Below are 16,108 nucleotides of genomic sequence, written 5' to 3' on the forward strand. Positions count from 1 at the left end.
AAGATGATAATGACAGTACTGTGCAACAAATACAATTCTTTGTTATAAAAATTTAACAGATAAATATCAGTTCAATTACAGTAAATTTAAATATGATTATATTTACATTCTTATAAGTGCAAAGTACATTTTAACCCGTTTTAATAAATTTACTACAAATGGGAAGTTAAAGTTCTGGGTAGAGGTCTGGCAAACTTCATGATAAAAACAAATAACAATAAAGAGACGCAATCAAATTGAAATGCTGTCATAATATGCGCTTTTAATGTGAAGATAAATACTAGAATAATTGTTTTAAAACAAAAAAAAAATTAGAAAGAATGTGGGAAAAATCAAAGTTTGATCGATTTGTTGACTGGCCAATGACGTGACGCCTCCAGCAGCACGTGACAGAGGGGTGGCTCACATGTCAACGGAAGAAGATGCTTTTGTTTTTCCTTGGGAAAAAAGTCGAGGAACAATGTTTGGAAAGGCGATTTTTCAGTTATATCATACATTTTCTTCAAGTGCAAAGTCATAATCTAATATAGGACATGAGCTCTTTTGTGACACCGGAGCCACATTTCCACATCTTGAAGCTTGTTTGACGCTCCGCTTGGGAATTCTTGAAGCTGCAGAGATTGCAAGGCGGAAGAAGGGAATTTCGAAGTGACGAGCTGAGAGAGCAGAGAGATGGCCCCGGATTGATTTTAATGCTTTTCATCTTAATTCGGATTTATTATATGAAATCAGATTTATATTTTAAAACACAGATTAATCTCTGTGTCTCATTGATGCCATAATTTGGATTGATCATTTGCGATCAAGAAACTCAAAATGGCGGAGGCCTGGCCCATCCCCCAGGCCCTTTTCCTACTCATAGTGAGTGTCGTGGGCCTGGACACTTGCCCTTCTCCCTGTACGTGTTCTGATGGTCCAGGTGCAGCTCAACTGCTGGATTGCAATAGGAAAAGACTGACTTCTGCGGCTCTGGAAGTTCCAGCCTGGATCACCCATGCGTGAGTAATTGAGGAGATGTTGTTTACATTGCCTGATGTTCATCCTCCTGCAGGGCTGCACATGTGCACAATACTAACGCACCACTGACAGTTATTCCATCTTACTAGTATTTATTTGCTTTTCATCAAATCTGTGTTGTGTCATTGGTTTACTTTAAAAGCTATCAGTATTTCATCTTTATTTTTGGGTATATAAATAACATCTGTACCAAATTGCATATTTTCCGCTCAGTTTTGGCCTCTGAATAACATTAAGGGGGTTTCATTCGCGAGTATGAGCTCCATATTCTTACTATATCATACTACAGTATATAAGCCAGAAAAGACTGATGGAAATTATACAAAACACGGTTGAAAACTTAGATTTTCTTTTAATGTTTTGTCTAAATACGTAAATAGGTTATTCCATTTCAAAATATTAAGTTTTTCTGACTATTATTTCATGTGACAGACTTTATATGTTTTATTCAACTGGATTTTTAGAGAGCAGTGTAGTGTAAAGAGTACGTTTTGAGTTTTACTGTAGGTAACGTTACCTATGCGTTTAACTAACTTAACTACCTTGCATACCTTCGGTTTATCCTTTTTTCTCGCCATCTTGGATCTGTTTGCTATTGTTAGTTTATTTTGGTATATTGTTTATTTTGTTAGATTTCTTGTAACTAAATCTTTATTAATGTATGCAATGGTGTGAAAAGTCTTATTTTTATCAAATCTGAATTGAGGGTGCAAATTATAGACTTCACATTTGACCCCCAGTCTTAAATATTTTTGGTTACACACTTGCTGGCAAATTACTTTTTTGTATATGAATACTACCAGACATTCCTTTCGCTATTCCTTTAGTTTTCCTCACTATATTGTTCTGTAAAGTTTTTTCTTCTTCGTTGACTGCTTTTTCAGGTTTTAATAATTCACTCTTGTGTGAATATAGGTCTATGAATCAGAATGAACTTACAGCGGTGCCTTTTCTTGGAGATGCCTCATCCAACATTACTGTGCTGTCACTGTGAGTTAACTTCTACGTTCATCCTTTTTCACTCTTTACTGCAGTTTATAGTTGTTGAAATTGCTCCAGTTTCTTATAATAAGCAAGATGATAATAAATAAGACGGGATACTGAAATGTAACAGTACATGGATTGCGTGATTGTTCACTATTTTACATTTCATTAAGAGTGAGTGATCATACAGTACATCTATAACCATCTGTTGTTTATTTTCAGTGTTCATAACCGAATCTCTGAAGTTATGGCAGAGCAGCTGTTGCCATATTCATCTCTGGAAAGTCTGGACTTGAGCTCTAATTCTATATCTGAGCTTAAGGCCGGATCTTTCCCTCCCATGCAGCTGAAATACCTGTGAGTTTTTCATTTTTTGCTCAGGTTTTTGTACTCAGGCTTGTCTGAATTGTGCACTTTGGTAAGACTGTAGTGAACCTCTGAGTAGTTTAAGAGAGCTCTCTAAAGAAGTTATCTTCTAGTTGTCAGTGTGACAACTTAAAGGGTTAGTTCATCTAAAAATGAAAATTCAGTCAGTAATTACTCACCATCATGTTGTTCCAACCCCGTAAGACTTTCGATTTTTGGGTGAACTATCCCTTTAAATGTCGTCAGTTGTTGCTTTGATCTTTACTTGTCATTAAACAATTGATGTTTTTCTTGAAGTTTCTGATTCCATTTTCAGGTTTATGGATAACTGTCTGTTTCCTTTCTCCATCACAACAGCAACCTGAGCAAAAACAAGATAAGTTCCTTAGAGCCTGGCTGTTTTGGAAACATCAGCTCCCTTCTGGTGTTGAAGATAAACCAGAACAGACTCTCTCTGCTGCCTGATAAAGTCTTCACCCTCTCTCAGCTCCAAGTCTTGTGAGTGTTCATGGCTAATGAATTGGGTGTTATTGCAGTGCTCCATTAGATTGTATCTGACAGAATTACTGCTTGCTAAATGCAACTGATATTATCAAGTGGGGAGTTTTTTCCTTGTCGCCTTGTCTCTCTCTGATTGTTATCGCCATGGTTTAGACGTTCTTATTATAATGTGCCTCTCTATGTTTTCGTCCTTTTTTTTCAGAGAGTTGAGGCGCAACAGGATTCGTGTGGTGGAAAGTCTCATTTTTAAAGAACTGAAGGCTCTTAAATCGTTGAAGATGCAGCGTAACGGCATCACAAAGCTGATGGATGGAGCTCTCTTTGGTTTGGAAAACATGGAGGAGCTGTGAGTCAATGCATTCAGGGTTTTACATTATTTTATTTTAATTATTACTATATAAAGCATTTACCTTTTTTTAGACATCTTAACTATAATTTACTACCTACTCTAAACAACTTGGCAATAATTTTAAGCTGTTGTTCCTTAAACCAAACACCCATTAAAAAAACACCCTTTAAACCAAAATTCAAATGCATAAAATATTGTCAAAAAAGACTGTGTGTATATATATGTATATGTAAACACTCATTTATATCTTATAAACAGTTCGGATGTAAAATAGTCTTTAAAACCAACATGAAAAAGAATTGTGATTAATTAATATTGTGATATGATATTTTTACCCTATCGCCCACCCCTATATATTTAAATGAGACTTGGATTTAGTACTATTTTTAATTTAAACCGTTCATCACCTTAAAGTGGAGGGGTTGATTCTTTTTTGTTGTTTAAATCAGATCATTTAATATTAAGTATCTGTTCCACATGATGTGTCCTTTTCCAGAGAGTTGGAGTATAATAATTTGACGGAGCTGAATAAGGGCTGGCTGTATGGACTGCACATGCTGAGGATTCTGCGGGTCAATCAGAACAATATCGGACTCATCCGAGCCGATGCCTGGGAGTTTTGCCATCGCTTGGAAGAATTGTGAGTGACTTCAGCCATGTCCTTAAACTTTTATCCTATATGTAAAAATGTAATGCAATTTTTTTCTAGAAATGCTTGGTCAGTCGTTGTTTTCTGGGTGTTTTTTCTTTAGTTGTTGAATTTGATTGTTGCAACTAGATTATTGCGTGTATGTGTTTGTTTTCCAGGGATTTGTCTTTCAATCACTTGAGTCGTCTGGAGGACTGGGTGTTTGCTGGTCTCAGTCTCTTGCAGAATCTCAACTTGGGTGACAATCAAATCACACACCTGGGGGAAGGAGTGTTCAGCAGCCTGACTAACGCCCGTACATTGTAAGATAAACCACATTCCCCTTTTGTCTCTCACGTTATACAGGTCTTCTGTAACACTAAATAAGCCTAGTTTATATACAAAATGCATTATTCATCTTTTTTTCCCTGCTGTTCTGCTCAGGACAGTTGTCCTGATTTGTACTTGCACTCCTAAAATTTTTACTTGTCCTACTAAAAAATGTTTTGACTTTTATTTTTTAGCAACAAATAAGAGTTAACATTTGAAGACATCAAAGTCCGTCTTGCATTTTTCTTTTAAATTAGCACTTTTTTTTTATCAGGCTCATATGTTTAGGTTCAGCAAGTTCCCTTTAATGGCAATGAAAAGGTTAAATGTGTTATTTTCAAAAATGTCACTTTAGTCACTTCATTGGTATTTAACAAATTTGGCTTTTGTCTTCATTTATTTTTCATTTCACAATAAAATTATAAATATTTTGTTTTTAATTTGCTGTAATACATATATTTTTACAGTTATAATTGAATATAACTGGGGCAGTGATAAATTCATAAACCCTTTTGCTGAAAAATCATGTTGTACTGATTTTGAAATTATTACAGATTTTTCTGTAATTTATCTTCTTATCACATATTTGCTCTCAGATGAAGACAGGTGTGTCTGTTAACGTGTACAAGATTGAATGAAAATGGAAGTAGCATATCTCTATAAAATAAGATGAGCTTATAATGGCAAACACTATAGTCTTTCCCTTTAGTTTAAGCCCTATATAAGTCCTTTTAGTTTAGTTTGCGTTTCAGCTCACCCCATAGAAGAAGAGCACATTCAAACATGCCCACCTCTTGTATCCTCAGCCACGTCCCTTTGGCACAGTTATAAAGCGATAACAGCTTTTTACAGCCAGTAGTGTGTGAAGATGATCTCACAATTCTCCCACATACCAGCCAGTCAGTACAAAACCCACTATTAAACTTGATAAGCATACAATGACGCTGAGCTTCCTTAGAGCCTTAGAACCATAATTCTCTGTATATAGAAGTACAATCTCCTAAAGAAATCAGCTCTGACATTTTAGGTTACAGAAAATATTCTATTCTGCAGCAGTTGGAAGTTTGCTAACATTCTGATGGTTCTCTTTTATTTTATTTTTTTTATTCCAGGGACATCCGTAATAATGAGATATCCCTCGCCATTGAGGACTTAATTGGCATGTTTGTGGGTTTGAAGAGGCTGAACTCGCTGTAAGTTTGTTGGTGAATATGAACTGTTTGATCTGAGATGTGAAGTGTGGTTTGACATAAGCATGTGTCTGTGTTTTCCAGAGTTTTACAGAATAATAAAATCAGGACCATCACTAAGAAAGCATTCGAGGGTCTGATGGAGCTGGAGCATTTGTGAGTCTCTTTTTTTAGCCCTTAAATTTTGGGAACGTCGTGTCTCCTGTTACTAGATGCCGTGATATAGAAATCCTTCCAGATATAGTTCTGAATATGTCACCAGAAAGAAGTCTGTTGTTTTCACTGGGAGGTCCAGTTATGACATTTTGAAAAACATTACAAGGTCAAAACATTTTTTTTAAATGAAATGTATTCACAGATGAATTGTTCACACAAAGATATAAAACATGCATTTAATATAACAAATATAATTTTCATGTCATGCAGACTTAAAATTTAAACTGTGATATTTCAAATTCACAGTTATAAGCAATACTGTTTCAATTGTGAGGTAAAAAGCCCTTTTTAACCCTTAGGCACAAAAAGGGTTCCATGGTTCCATAAAGCTACTATTTTACTTGATTCAATTGAAATAATTGAGCATCAAAACTTTATTAAAAAAAAGTATAACATTTTAAACCCTTTTACACTCTGACCCCATAACATTTTTTTGATCTGAATTTATTTAGGATTTTTATAATACCGGTAGATATTTGGCTAATATCATTATATTCACCAATATATCTGATTTTGCTTATACTATTGGTTGTTATGGATTTTAGTTTTATAAGGTAATGCTGTGAAATTGTTCCTGTTTGCATTTGTGCAATTGCAATGTAAAGACAATGGCAGCAGTAAAATCCAATATAATATAATCCTTTCTATTATTCAACACATCACAAAGACCTCCTCTTTTGTACTGTTCCCATATGAATAATCTTTTTTAATTTGTTCTACAGGGACCTGAGTAAGAATGGCATCATGTCTATTCATCCTGATGCTTTCACTCATTTAAAACTTAAAACACTGTAAGTGATTGTTTTCTTTCTACAGACTGTATGCATTTCACGTATGTTCGGAGTTTATGCATTTTACATAATATATTTTTGTTGCATTTTTGTCTGTATGTTAATATGATGTTTTTCCACCTGTATTCTCAATAATGCATGTATTGTGGTTTTCCTCAGTGATTTGAACACCAGCAGTCTCCTGTGTGACTGTCAGCTGCAGTGGTTGGGCCAGTGGTTGACTGACAGCCACTTCCAGCAATCCTGCGCCGCCGTCTGCGCTCATCCCGCATCCCTGGCAGGATCTAGTGTCCTTGTTGTTAAACCGGAGGAGTTTGTCTGCAGTGAGTGACCTGACAGTTACCTCATGCTTTCTCTTACAAAAACACTTTTCACAGCACTCTAATGAAATGTCTTTGACCTTTTTGGCTACTGTGGTGTGTCTTGTGCCATTTAAAAAAAAAAAATTATGATTAAGAAGTAAAACTTTATATATTGGATTAAGATCTCTTTATTTTGGTCTCATTTGCAGATGACTTCCCTAAACCCCAGATCAGCGCTCACCCCAAGACTGCTGTGGCCTTACGCGGGACCAACATCACTTTGAACTGCTCTGCGTTTAGTAGCAGCGACTCTCCCATGAGCACCGCCTGGCGCAAAGACGGAGAGGTGCTGTATGAAGCTCAGGTGCAGAACTACGCTCGGTACCAGGATCAGCTCCTTCTCTACACCACCGTACTCCACCTGCTCAACGTCAATTTCACCGACGAGGGCCAGTACCAGTGTGTGGTCTCCAACCATTTTGGCTCCAACTACTCCACTGTGGCCAAGCTCACTGTTAATGGTTAGTGCTTCATGGAAATTGATTGTTACAATATTCCTACGGGTCTAGAGTAGGGCTGGGCGCTATGACTATATATATATTGTTACCGCGGTATAAAATGTTTATTGTTAGAGATTTTGCTATATTGTGGTATGCAAATATATAGCACTATTAACACTTCAGAGTGATGTGATGCTAGCCTAGAAATCTAGACGCACCCTAGCGGCAGCGAAAATTATTTCGCAGCCAGTGTGGTCTAGCAACTCTCCATAGGCTTTTGAGCTGGAAAAACCAAAAACTGGTCGGGCCAATCACATCGTGTATAGAGTCGGCGGGCGGGCTTAACACAATGACGGCACAGTTCATGACGTTCCGCGTGATTTCCATAGGTGATTTCCCTGCTACTTGAAAACAATGAAGATGCAGCGGTCTTTCGAATCGGCTTTGGCCGCGACTCTGGAGGACTTGGAGTTAAGAGAACGTCACTCTTAATATATCAATTAGCTCCGCTGGTGGAAAAACTCATGGGACTCACTCATCCACAACCGTTCGTTGCTCTGGTCGGTTGTAGTGCTATCCTATTGCGTGCAGAGGGATTTTGAAAGGTAACCGTTTATCCCGCCCCTCGGATTGAGGCATGTCAATGGAGAGTTCCCAGACCTAACATCTTGATGTAGGTCTGGCATGCCAGGCTAATGTGATGCATGAATGAGAATATAAAGACTGGGACATGCTTAATGTTTATTTAAATATATTATATTAATTAAAAATTATAGAATTTAAATAAATAGTATTTACTTAAATTTTGTAAATATTTTAATATTTAGAATAAATGTCTTCTTTTGGTCTGCTTTAAATGTGATAATTTTTAAGTAGTTTTTATTGGCGTATTGCTAAAGCACTATGATCTTTCCAAATGCTTTGATAAGCTGTTTGGCATTGTTTTTTTCCCTCCCCTTATTTACCCTCATTTCTCCATGGTGGTTTTCGGACTGGAGCTCTGTCCATTTTAAATTTTCCATGTCCGTTGAACAAACATAGCATCCCTCTGGGATGCCGACCTCAGCAATGTCATTATTCTGTTTATATCAGTTCATGATGCTAATGGAAGAAGAGTGAATTGTATTTGTAACCTAATAATAGAATGACAATACCAGAGACATTATTCTCAAAGTAACAAACGGTGCTATTTAGGGTTTTGATTGGCTTGCTTGTTTTTGTTTATTCATAATATGAATTCTCTTGTTGTTTTGTCTAAGTTGAAAATGTTGATATTATTAGTTATTTATTGTTATGTTATATTTGCTTACATAAATTTCCATACATAAAATTATTTAAAGGCTTTAATAAATATTGCACAAGGTAGAGTAATATAAATAATATAATTCTATATAAATAAATAGAATAATACACTTAAATATATAATTTAATGTTATAATTAAACTTTAAGTATTAAAATATTCACATTTTTTAAACTGACCACTTGACGAATCGTTAATAAATAATAATGGCAATAGCAGTAGTAATAATAATTTAGTAAGTAATAAATAATAGTAATTGCCCTTAATAATAATCACATTTATTCCATATTTCAAATGGCAAAATGTGATAGATACATTTTGGTGTTCTATTTCATAGATAGAAAATTGTTAATATTTATGTCAGTGTTACACTTGCTTTTATTTTGGGAGTTTCCTTACATACAAGTAGTAGTGTTATGAGATGGTACGATATTTATATACCATATTTAAGTTGTACTCTGTTACTTTTAAAGAAAAGTGACTACAATATGGGAATTACTATTGTACATGTAAGTAGTCATGGTAATACCATGGTGCTTTTTTTCTTTTACACAATTTTGTTGTTGTAGTCCAATTTTATAAGAATAGTCCAGACATTTGTATGACTTTCTGGACTAACCTGTGTAAAGCAGTGAAAATAACTCACTAATGATGGCTTTTCCCAGAGCTCCCCACCTTTCTGAAGACACCCATGGATCTGACCATCCGCACCGGGACGGTCGCTAGGTTGGAGTGCGCTGCTGAGGGACACCCGACACCCCAGATCGCATGGCAAAAAGATGGCGGTATCAATTTCCCTGCTGCCCGTGAAAGAAGGATGCATGTCATGCCAGACGATGACACTTTTTTCATTGCTAATGTGAAGGCGGAGGATATGGGCGTCTATAGCTGCACGGCCAAAAACGAGGCGGGCAGCCTGTCGGCCAATGCCACTCTTACTGTGCTAGGTATAGTATTTTACTATGATCTAATGCCAAAAGTTTTCTTTTGACTTATTTATATTTGATAATCAATTATTTAATAATTCAAATCTGGTCTTTTTGACAGAAACCCCATCCTTTCAGCGTCCTCTAGAGGACCGTAATGTTGCCCGAGGTGAGACTGCTGTCCTCCAGTGCATAGCTCGTGGTAGCCCCACACCCCGCCTCAACTGGACCAAAGACGACGGCCCGTTAATACTGACAGAACGTCACTTCTTCGCCGCAGCCAATCAGCTCCTCATAATCGTTGATGCTGGTCCTGTTGATGCAGGGAAATACACATGCATTATGTCCAACACGCTGGGCACAGAGCGTGGTCATATCTACCTCAGCGTCTTGCCCTCGGCCAACTGTGACCCGGTGACCAGCGTATACGGTCAGGATGGATGGACAACGGTTGGCATTGTTGTGATGGTGGTCGTTTGCTGCGTTGTTGGCACCTCGCTTGTGTGGGTCATCGTCATTTACCACATGAGGAGAAACAGTGAAGACTACAGCATAACAAATACAGGTCAGTGGACAATTCTGCACAGATCAGTTTAAACATTTAAACCTAAAAATAGTATAAACAATAAAAAATAATTATTATTTTTGAAGATGTTATGTAATGTCCAGTTGATAGACAAAATTAATTTAAAAATAATGAATAAGTAGGGCTTCCATGATAATTTTGGTTGGCTAATTATTAGCAGAGATAATTAAATTAACAATTTGATAGTCCATTTTGTTCATGTTAGTAAGAATAAACATGATTTCTTTAAAAAAAAGAAAATGTTTAACAAAAAATGCACTGGGTAGAATAACATGAATGATGCACTTAATAAAATATAATATACTTTATTTAAATATATTATATTAATTAAATATAATATAATTTAAATAAATTCTTAAATTTTGTAAATATTTTAATATTTAGAATAAATGTGTCTTTTTGATCCGCTTTAAATTGGTTAAGGTTTAACAGTCTTTTACATTTTCTTTTAACCCAGATTGTTTGAATATAATATTATTTAGTATAGTGTATTATCTTAAAACTTCACAATCAGGATATTACACAATAAATGCAACAGCTCTACCTATTGACCTATGGCTAAGCCACGCCCCCTCCACTCACTCGGGCAAAAAGTCAACATTCGGTGACGGGCGTAGCTACTGGCGCTACATTTAGTAAAATTGAAGAAGAGTGAAAGGCTACATGTTGTGCTAAAAAAAACCCCACAAAGTTCCCCAGTTGTTTTGGTAGAAAGTTGTCTAAAATGTTGTGCTTCAAAATGTAATTAATGGTTCATGATCAAATTAAATATTTACAGGTCTAAGTTGCATACGTTTCCAGGACAAGCCTTTTTTACCATCTTTACCAAGAGTGCATCTCTGTTAGTTTGGTGCTACAGTATTTACATGAATCATTCAGCACAAAATTTCTAACATTTGTTAACTCTGTTATTTACAGATGTTGTGGTCTACCGCATAACTTAATCCAGAGCAGACACTTATCTCGGTTGAGATGTGGCTTAATTGGGAAAGGGTAAAAAATACATAACGTCGCCCAGCCTATTATACCTAGTGTTGGAGTTGCATGTACTCCATGCACACCATTTGACCATTTTAAACTTAAAATGACAAGAAAAAACATATAAAAACGAATGAAAACTGACTAACTGCAATGCATTTCAATGGACGTGGAAGCAGAGAATGTCAGAGTGTATTTGGAGCTATGCGCACTGTGATTGGCTCATCGCTTTGGGGGGCGTGGCTTAGCCATAGGTAAATTGAAAGGGCATTATAACAGTTTGTAACAACTTTACAAATGTATGCACAAAAATGAGAAGTTTAATGTATACATTTTTTTTATGTATTCCAGATGAGATGAACCTACCAGCAGACATTCCCAGTTACCTCTCGTCTCAGGGTACGCTGTCAGAGCCTCAGGAGGGATACAGTAACTCTGAGAACGGAAGCCACCAGCAGCTCATGCCCTCTCATGCTAACGGTTATGTCCACAAAGGCACTGATGGTAATATCATGCTGTGTTCCTCTAGCAAGAGTTTATTTATTCATAAAGGCTGTAAAATAAAACGGATCAAATTTGACAACTCATTTAGTCTCTAGACGAGTCATTATAATGAATGCATGTTGTGATGTGTTTCAATAGGTGTATGTTACGGTGAAGTGAGCAGTGATGTTGATCCAGACGCTAATGGAATGCTGGGTAGTCATGTGGGCTCTTTCTTTGCTGGACGTAGCAGCTTCCACCGGAGTGAACCCAGAGAGGGACAGGCAAATGTCCCCAATGGTAACATTACATTTTGAATTCATTTTTATTATTTATTTGCTTAAAAAGGAATTTTCTGTCATCATTCATGTCATTAAATAGTCGGCTGTTTGCCTCACCAGTCGACCATCCTGACTCCTGTTTGTCTTTTTAGGGGGAGCTGGCCCTCTAGTCATCTGCTCAGACTGCTACGACAACGCCAATATCTACTCGCGCACGCGTGAGTACTGTCCGTACGCCTACCTGACAGAGGACGACCCACTTGTGGCTCAGATCTCTCGGGACGGACACCAGAGCGGCTATCAAGAGCGGGATCAGCACACTGAGCACACGGACACGCCACTGGAGAGTTTTATAAGTCAGCAGAAGGCCTCTGTGTTCCTCACCGACCATGAACCACGACTACCGGCGTCACAACGCTATAGCACTGGTGAGATGAACACCTTACATACATAAATGACATTTAGAAATGCACCTTATTTCAGTCTAATATCCTTTTACCTAGCACACCATATTCTGCCATGTTTGGAGCTGAGCTAGTGCATGTGCCTATTTTCAAAATCTCTATTTTTCTTGTCTCAGATGTCCCGGGCAGGTCATTTTGGGATGGGGAGGAAACCAACTGTTCCATCCTTGCCCAGGCCTCAGTAACTGTACATAAGCCCCCGATGGGTGTGTCCGCAGGGGACAGCCGAGAGGAGAGGAGGGGGGCACTGGAGGAAGGCTCATACAGGACTAACTCGCAGGAAAGCGCCTCTGCACCCACATAAACCCCAGTCAGTCCTCTCTTCCCCAAACATCACCACCTTGTCCTTCAGTCTCCTCCCAGTGCCCTCAGCCCACTACCTCCTTTGAGAAGCCTCATTATCTGCCAAATGAAACGCCTCTCTTCAATGTTTACACTGCCTCTCCTGTCTCTCCCCACCGTGTTCCTTTGTTAGCCCACTTGGATGTGCATTTTGTGGAAAACTCTTTGAAACAGGAAAAGGAAATCCTGCTTTCACTATTCCTCAATTTACCAGTCTGGTTTGAGCCCTGAATGTAACATTTCCAAGAGCTCCGCTAGTCCTACCCTAACCTGTGACGTACAAATTATGCCATATTAGGTTTTCCTACCTACTTAAGAGCGTTGAGCATTTTTGCGCATGCCAAAGCTTGACCCAGACTCACCTATAACTTGCTTTTGCTCTGGTACAGAACCTGTACGAACAGTGACTGTGAAGATTGGACTGCCAAAATAGGGCAGTGATGTTCTCTGAGTGACATCAGAGGGTCAATCACCTGTGCTGCATTTCTCATTCCTATTGGCAAGTGGTACTGACTGATGACCAATAATGTGTTAACAGAGAAGACGACTCTGTTGTTTCCACTGTTATTGTATGACGGATTTACTGTTATTTGTCATTAATAATGCTTTTTTTTTGTATTGCTTCTCACAAACCCAAACATTCTTCAACTTCTGTCTGTTTTTTTTTAGGCACTATAATAGACTGTAAGAAAGACCGGATATATTGCACCTTTGACAATCTGCCCAGTACAGCCTTAGGCAATCGTAATATGCAAATTCGTTTTTATTTTTTATGCTGCTTTCCCATATTATGCTTTCGTCTTTTGCCACAGAACTTTTAAGAGTTAACAATTTTATTGGTCTAACCCACTATGTGGGTTCTTGCTGGTGCACACTGAATGGAATTACAATATTTTGTTTGAGCACCAATGGTGTGAGTATGGAGGCGGGGCTACATTTTGTCTGACCAAGACTGCCCTCTTGCTGCCCTCTTGTTCTACAGACACCTTTTAAGGAAACGTTCAAGGCACTAACATCGCATCTAATTAATTTGTTCAAGATCAAGTGAGCTTTGGAGATATATAGGGAATATTTAATGACCACAATTCTTATGTCTTAGAAATTGGAGAAATATAAATGCTTTTAGTCAGTCAGTCCAAATTTATTCTTATGCTAAAAAGCATGTTGGATTTCAAAATCAACCAAATTATGTAGATTTAGGTATCTTTGTATCTTGACTTGAACATGCATCGATCTCTCCCTGCCTCCAGAACAGCATTTTTCAGGTTTCGGATATTAGCCACAACCTTGCTTTAAAGGTGCACTCACGTTTACCATTGTTTGGCAAAATTCTGAGGGCAAAATCAGTCATCTCAATAGAAATCTGTGCAATCTGTGAGGTGAAACATGTCCCCGTGTGGATTTTGCATCTGATTTGAGTTTGTTGAACACACAAATCATGCTTCGACCAATATAAAGGTCACATTTACGGGTGCTATTACCTACTTTCACATTGATTTAATCTTGACTCAGTCTGGACTTGAATGCTTGATGATCCAAACCATCTGTATGGATCCTTGATTTCACCTTAACCATTCATTTTGTGGTACAACTGACATTTTGCACTTTTTGAGCATACAAAAGCTGGATCTTTCACTGCGACAGGTATATGTGGTCACTGTCTTCCTGTCTTCTTTTAATGGATATTATATCTTATCAACCACTTTCCAACTGCGATAACTACCCCCTGATTTGCATATTAATTTGTTGCATTTTGCACAGTCTCTTGCCTTGCAGTTAGCTATACAAATTACACTAATCAAGAGACATTGATGCCAGATGATGCAGTTGACTCCTCGCTGCTTCAATTTCTCTGGCTGAAAGGAAAGCAGTGTGTCATCAGCGGCTTCCAGCCACGTTTAAAACCTCTACATTTTTCGAATTACTGTTAATGCTTGCTTGGTCTCTTTCTGTGGTCTCTCTTGGTTCAAGCTTGTGGAAGATCAATGCAAAACAGTTCTGTTTAAATGTAATTTAAGAGGACATCGGTTTTATTTTACTCCAAATTATACAGGACTTTGTTGGGATCTTTAAAAAATGAACAAGTATGATTTCACTTACAGTTCTTTTCGACTTGCACCAAAGAAAATCCACACGGATCAAACATTCCTGCCTTCCGCAAACCAAAGTTTAGCTTCAGTGCTTAGACAATATTTAAATGCTGCTTTATAAATGTTTTGTTCATTTGTGTATTTTTTTGTATACTGTACCTGTACATTCTGTAAAGCATGTATAAAGAACATTGTTTCAGAAAATTCTGACATTTAGCTGACATTTAAACAATAAAATGAATTCACATGCACCACGAGTGAAGATGTAGCCATGTTATGCAAATAAACTGTTATTAGTGAAGCTAGCTAAGAAGCACTATTACTATTGCTCATATTCAACCCTATATAATAAAGCCTATAGGGTATAATATTAAAATACGCAAATTTCTAAGGCCTCTAAATTATCAACGCTACCAAAACTTTGCTGAACAATGTACACAATCTACTACATGCCTTCCATCGTCTGATTGATATTGATAGCTTATGCTTTATTAGCAAAGAGTAAAAAAGCCATTGGGTCGTTATAGCCTATTATTAGTTGATTATCCGTATGTCATTTTTATAAAAATCATGTTATATTATAATTACACAGGCTTTACAAGCTATCTGAATTTCATACTATGGTCATATTACTTTTTGGCCACTGCACCAAGTTGCCTATTTTTGCTCAGTTTGGGCCTCCCTGATCATGAGCTCCATCTTCTCATATACCATGATATATAGCCATCAAAAGATTGATGTATTAAATATGATATAATAATAATAATATATTTTTTCTAAAGGTAAATAAAACTATTATTTCATATTTCAGATGTTACAGGGTTCATATCAAATTTGATAAGGGTTGAGATTGATTCTACAGTTTGATCTAACATTAAGTATTCCATGGAGAGAGAAAAATGCCATCTGAAGTGAGTAAAATATAACTTTGGGGGGGGGGGGGGGGTATTTTCAATTGATCCCTTTTATCTAATAATATTGCTTTGTCGAGGGAAAGGTGTATTGTTATTGTAAGTGTTTTGTGTTAGCGCTGTGCCACAGCTCACTTAGTGTTATTGAAGTTTCGACGTGTTATTGAATTATGCTAATACAGTGAACTGCAGAACTTTTCTGGAAGTTTTCGCTGAGTTTAAAATGCCGACCACTTTGAATCCCTCTAAATACTTGAACTGACAATTTTCATTCCCATCCTCCAAGAGATGTTCAGAGAGAGAAATTATAGTTGTGAGATCAAAGTACATACCTCCGCCTGCTGCTAACCCTCTTTACTCGGCTTTATCAATAATTCATTCAAACACTACTCGCTTTGGATTATTACACTAGTCGAATGGGGACGTGCTGTGTCCTCTGCGTCCGCAACGCTCAAGAAAAATATCAGGCTATTGCCTTCGTTTAGACCTCAAACTCGAACTGAGACTAGACTTCCTTTAGGTGTTGGATGGATACTTTGTTTAAATGGCTTTTTCGGTTTTGAACAACCAGT

At 37.3% G+C, this 16,108-nt stretch overlaps 1 protein-coding gene across 1 annotated transcript; it reads left to right on the plus strand.

The window, feature by feature from the left end:
• The first annotated feature begins 388 nt into the window (after nucleotides 1-388).
• lrig2 (leucine-rich repeats and immunoglobulin-like domains 2) lies at nucleotides 389-14,876 on the plus strand. Its single transcript, XM_077197987.1, has 18 exons — nucleotides 389-998; nucleotides 1,933-2,007; nucleotides 2,224-2,358; nucleotides 2,725-2,865; nucleotides 3,071-3,214; nucleotides 3,714-3,857; nucleotides 4,025-4,168; nucleotides 5,288-5,368; nucleotides 5,450-5,521; nucleotides 6,304-6,372; nucleotides 6,532-6,695; nucleotides 6,884-7,195; nucleotides 9,141-9,422; nucleotides 9,523-9,966; nucleotides 11,317-11,469; nucleotides 11,608-11,748; nucleotides 11,882-12,157; nucleotides 12,310-14,876. The coding sequence occupies exons 1-18, from the start codon at nucleotides 817-819 to the stop codon at nucleotides 12,495-12,497; spliced, it is 3,147 nt and encodes a 1,048-aa protein (XP_077054102.1). The 5' UTR covers nucleotides 389-816; the 3' UTR covers nucleotides 12,498-14,876.
• Nucleotides 14,877-16,108: the final 1,232 nt, after the last annotated feature.

Source organism: Siphateles boraxobius, unplaced genomic scaffold, assembly GCF_051911475.1.
Source record: "Siphateles boraxobius isolate OS27281-9 unplaced genomic scaffold, OSU_SipBor_1 41, whole genome shotgun sequence".
NCBI classification, from domain to species: Eukaryota; Metazoa; Chordata; class Actinopteri; order Cypriniformes; family Leuciscidae; genus Siphateles; species Siphateles boraxobius.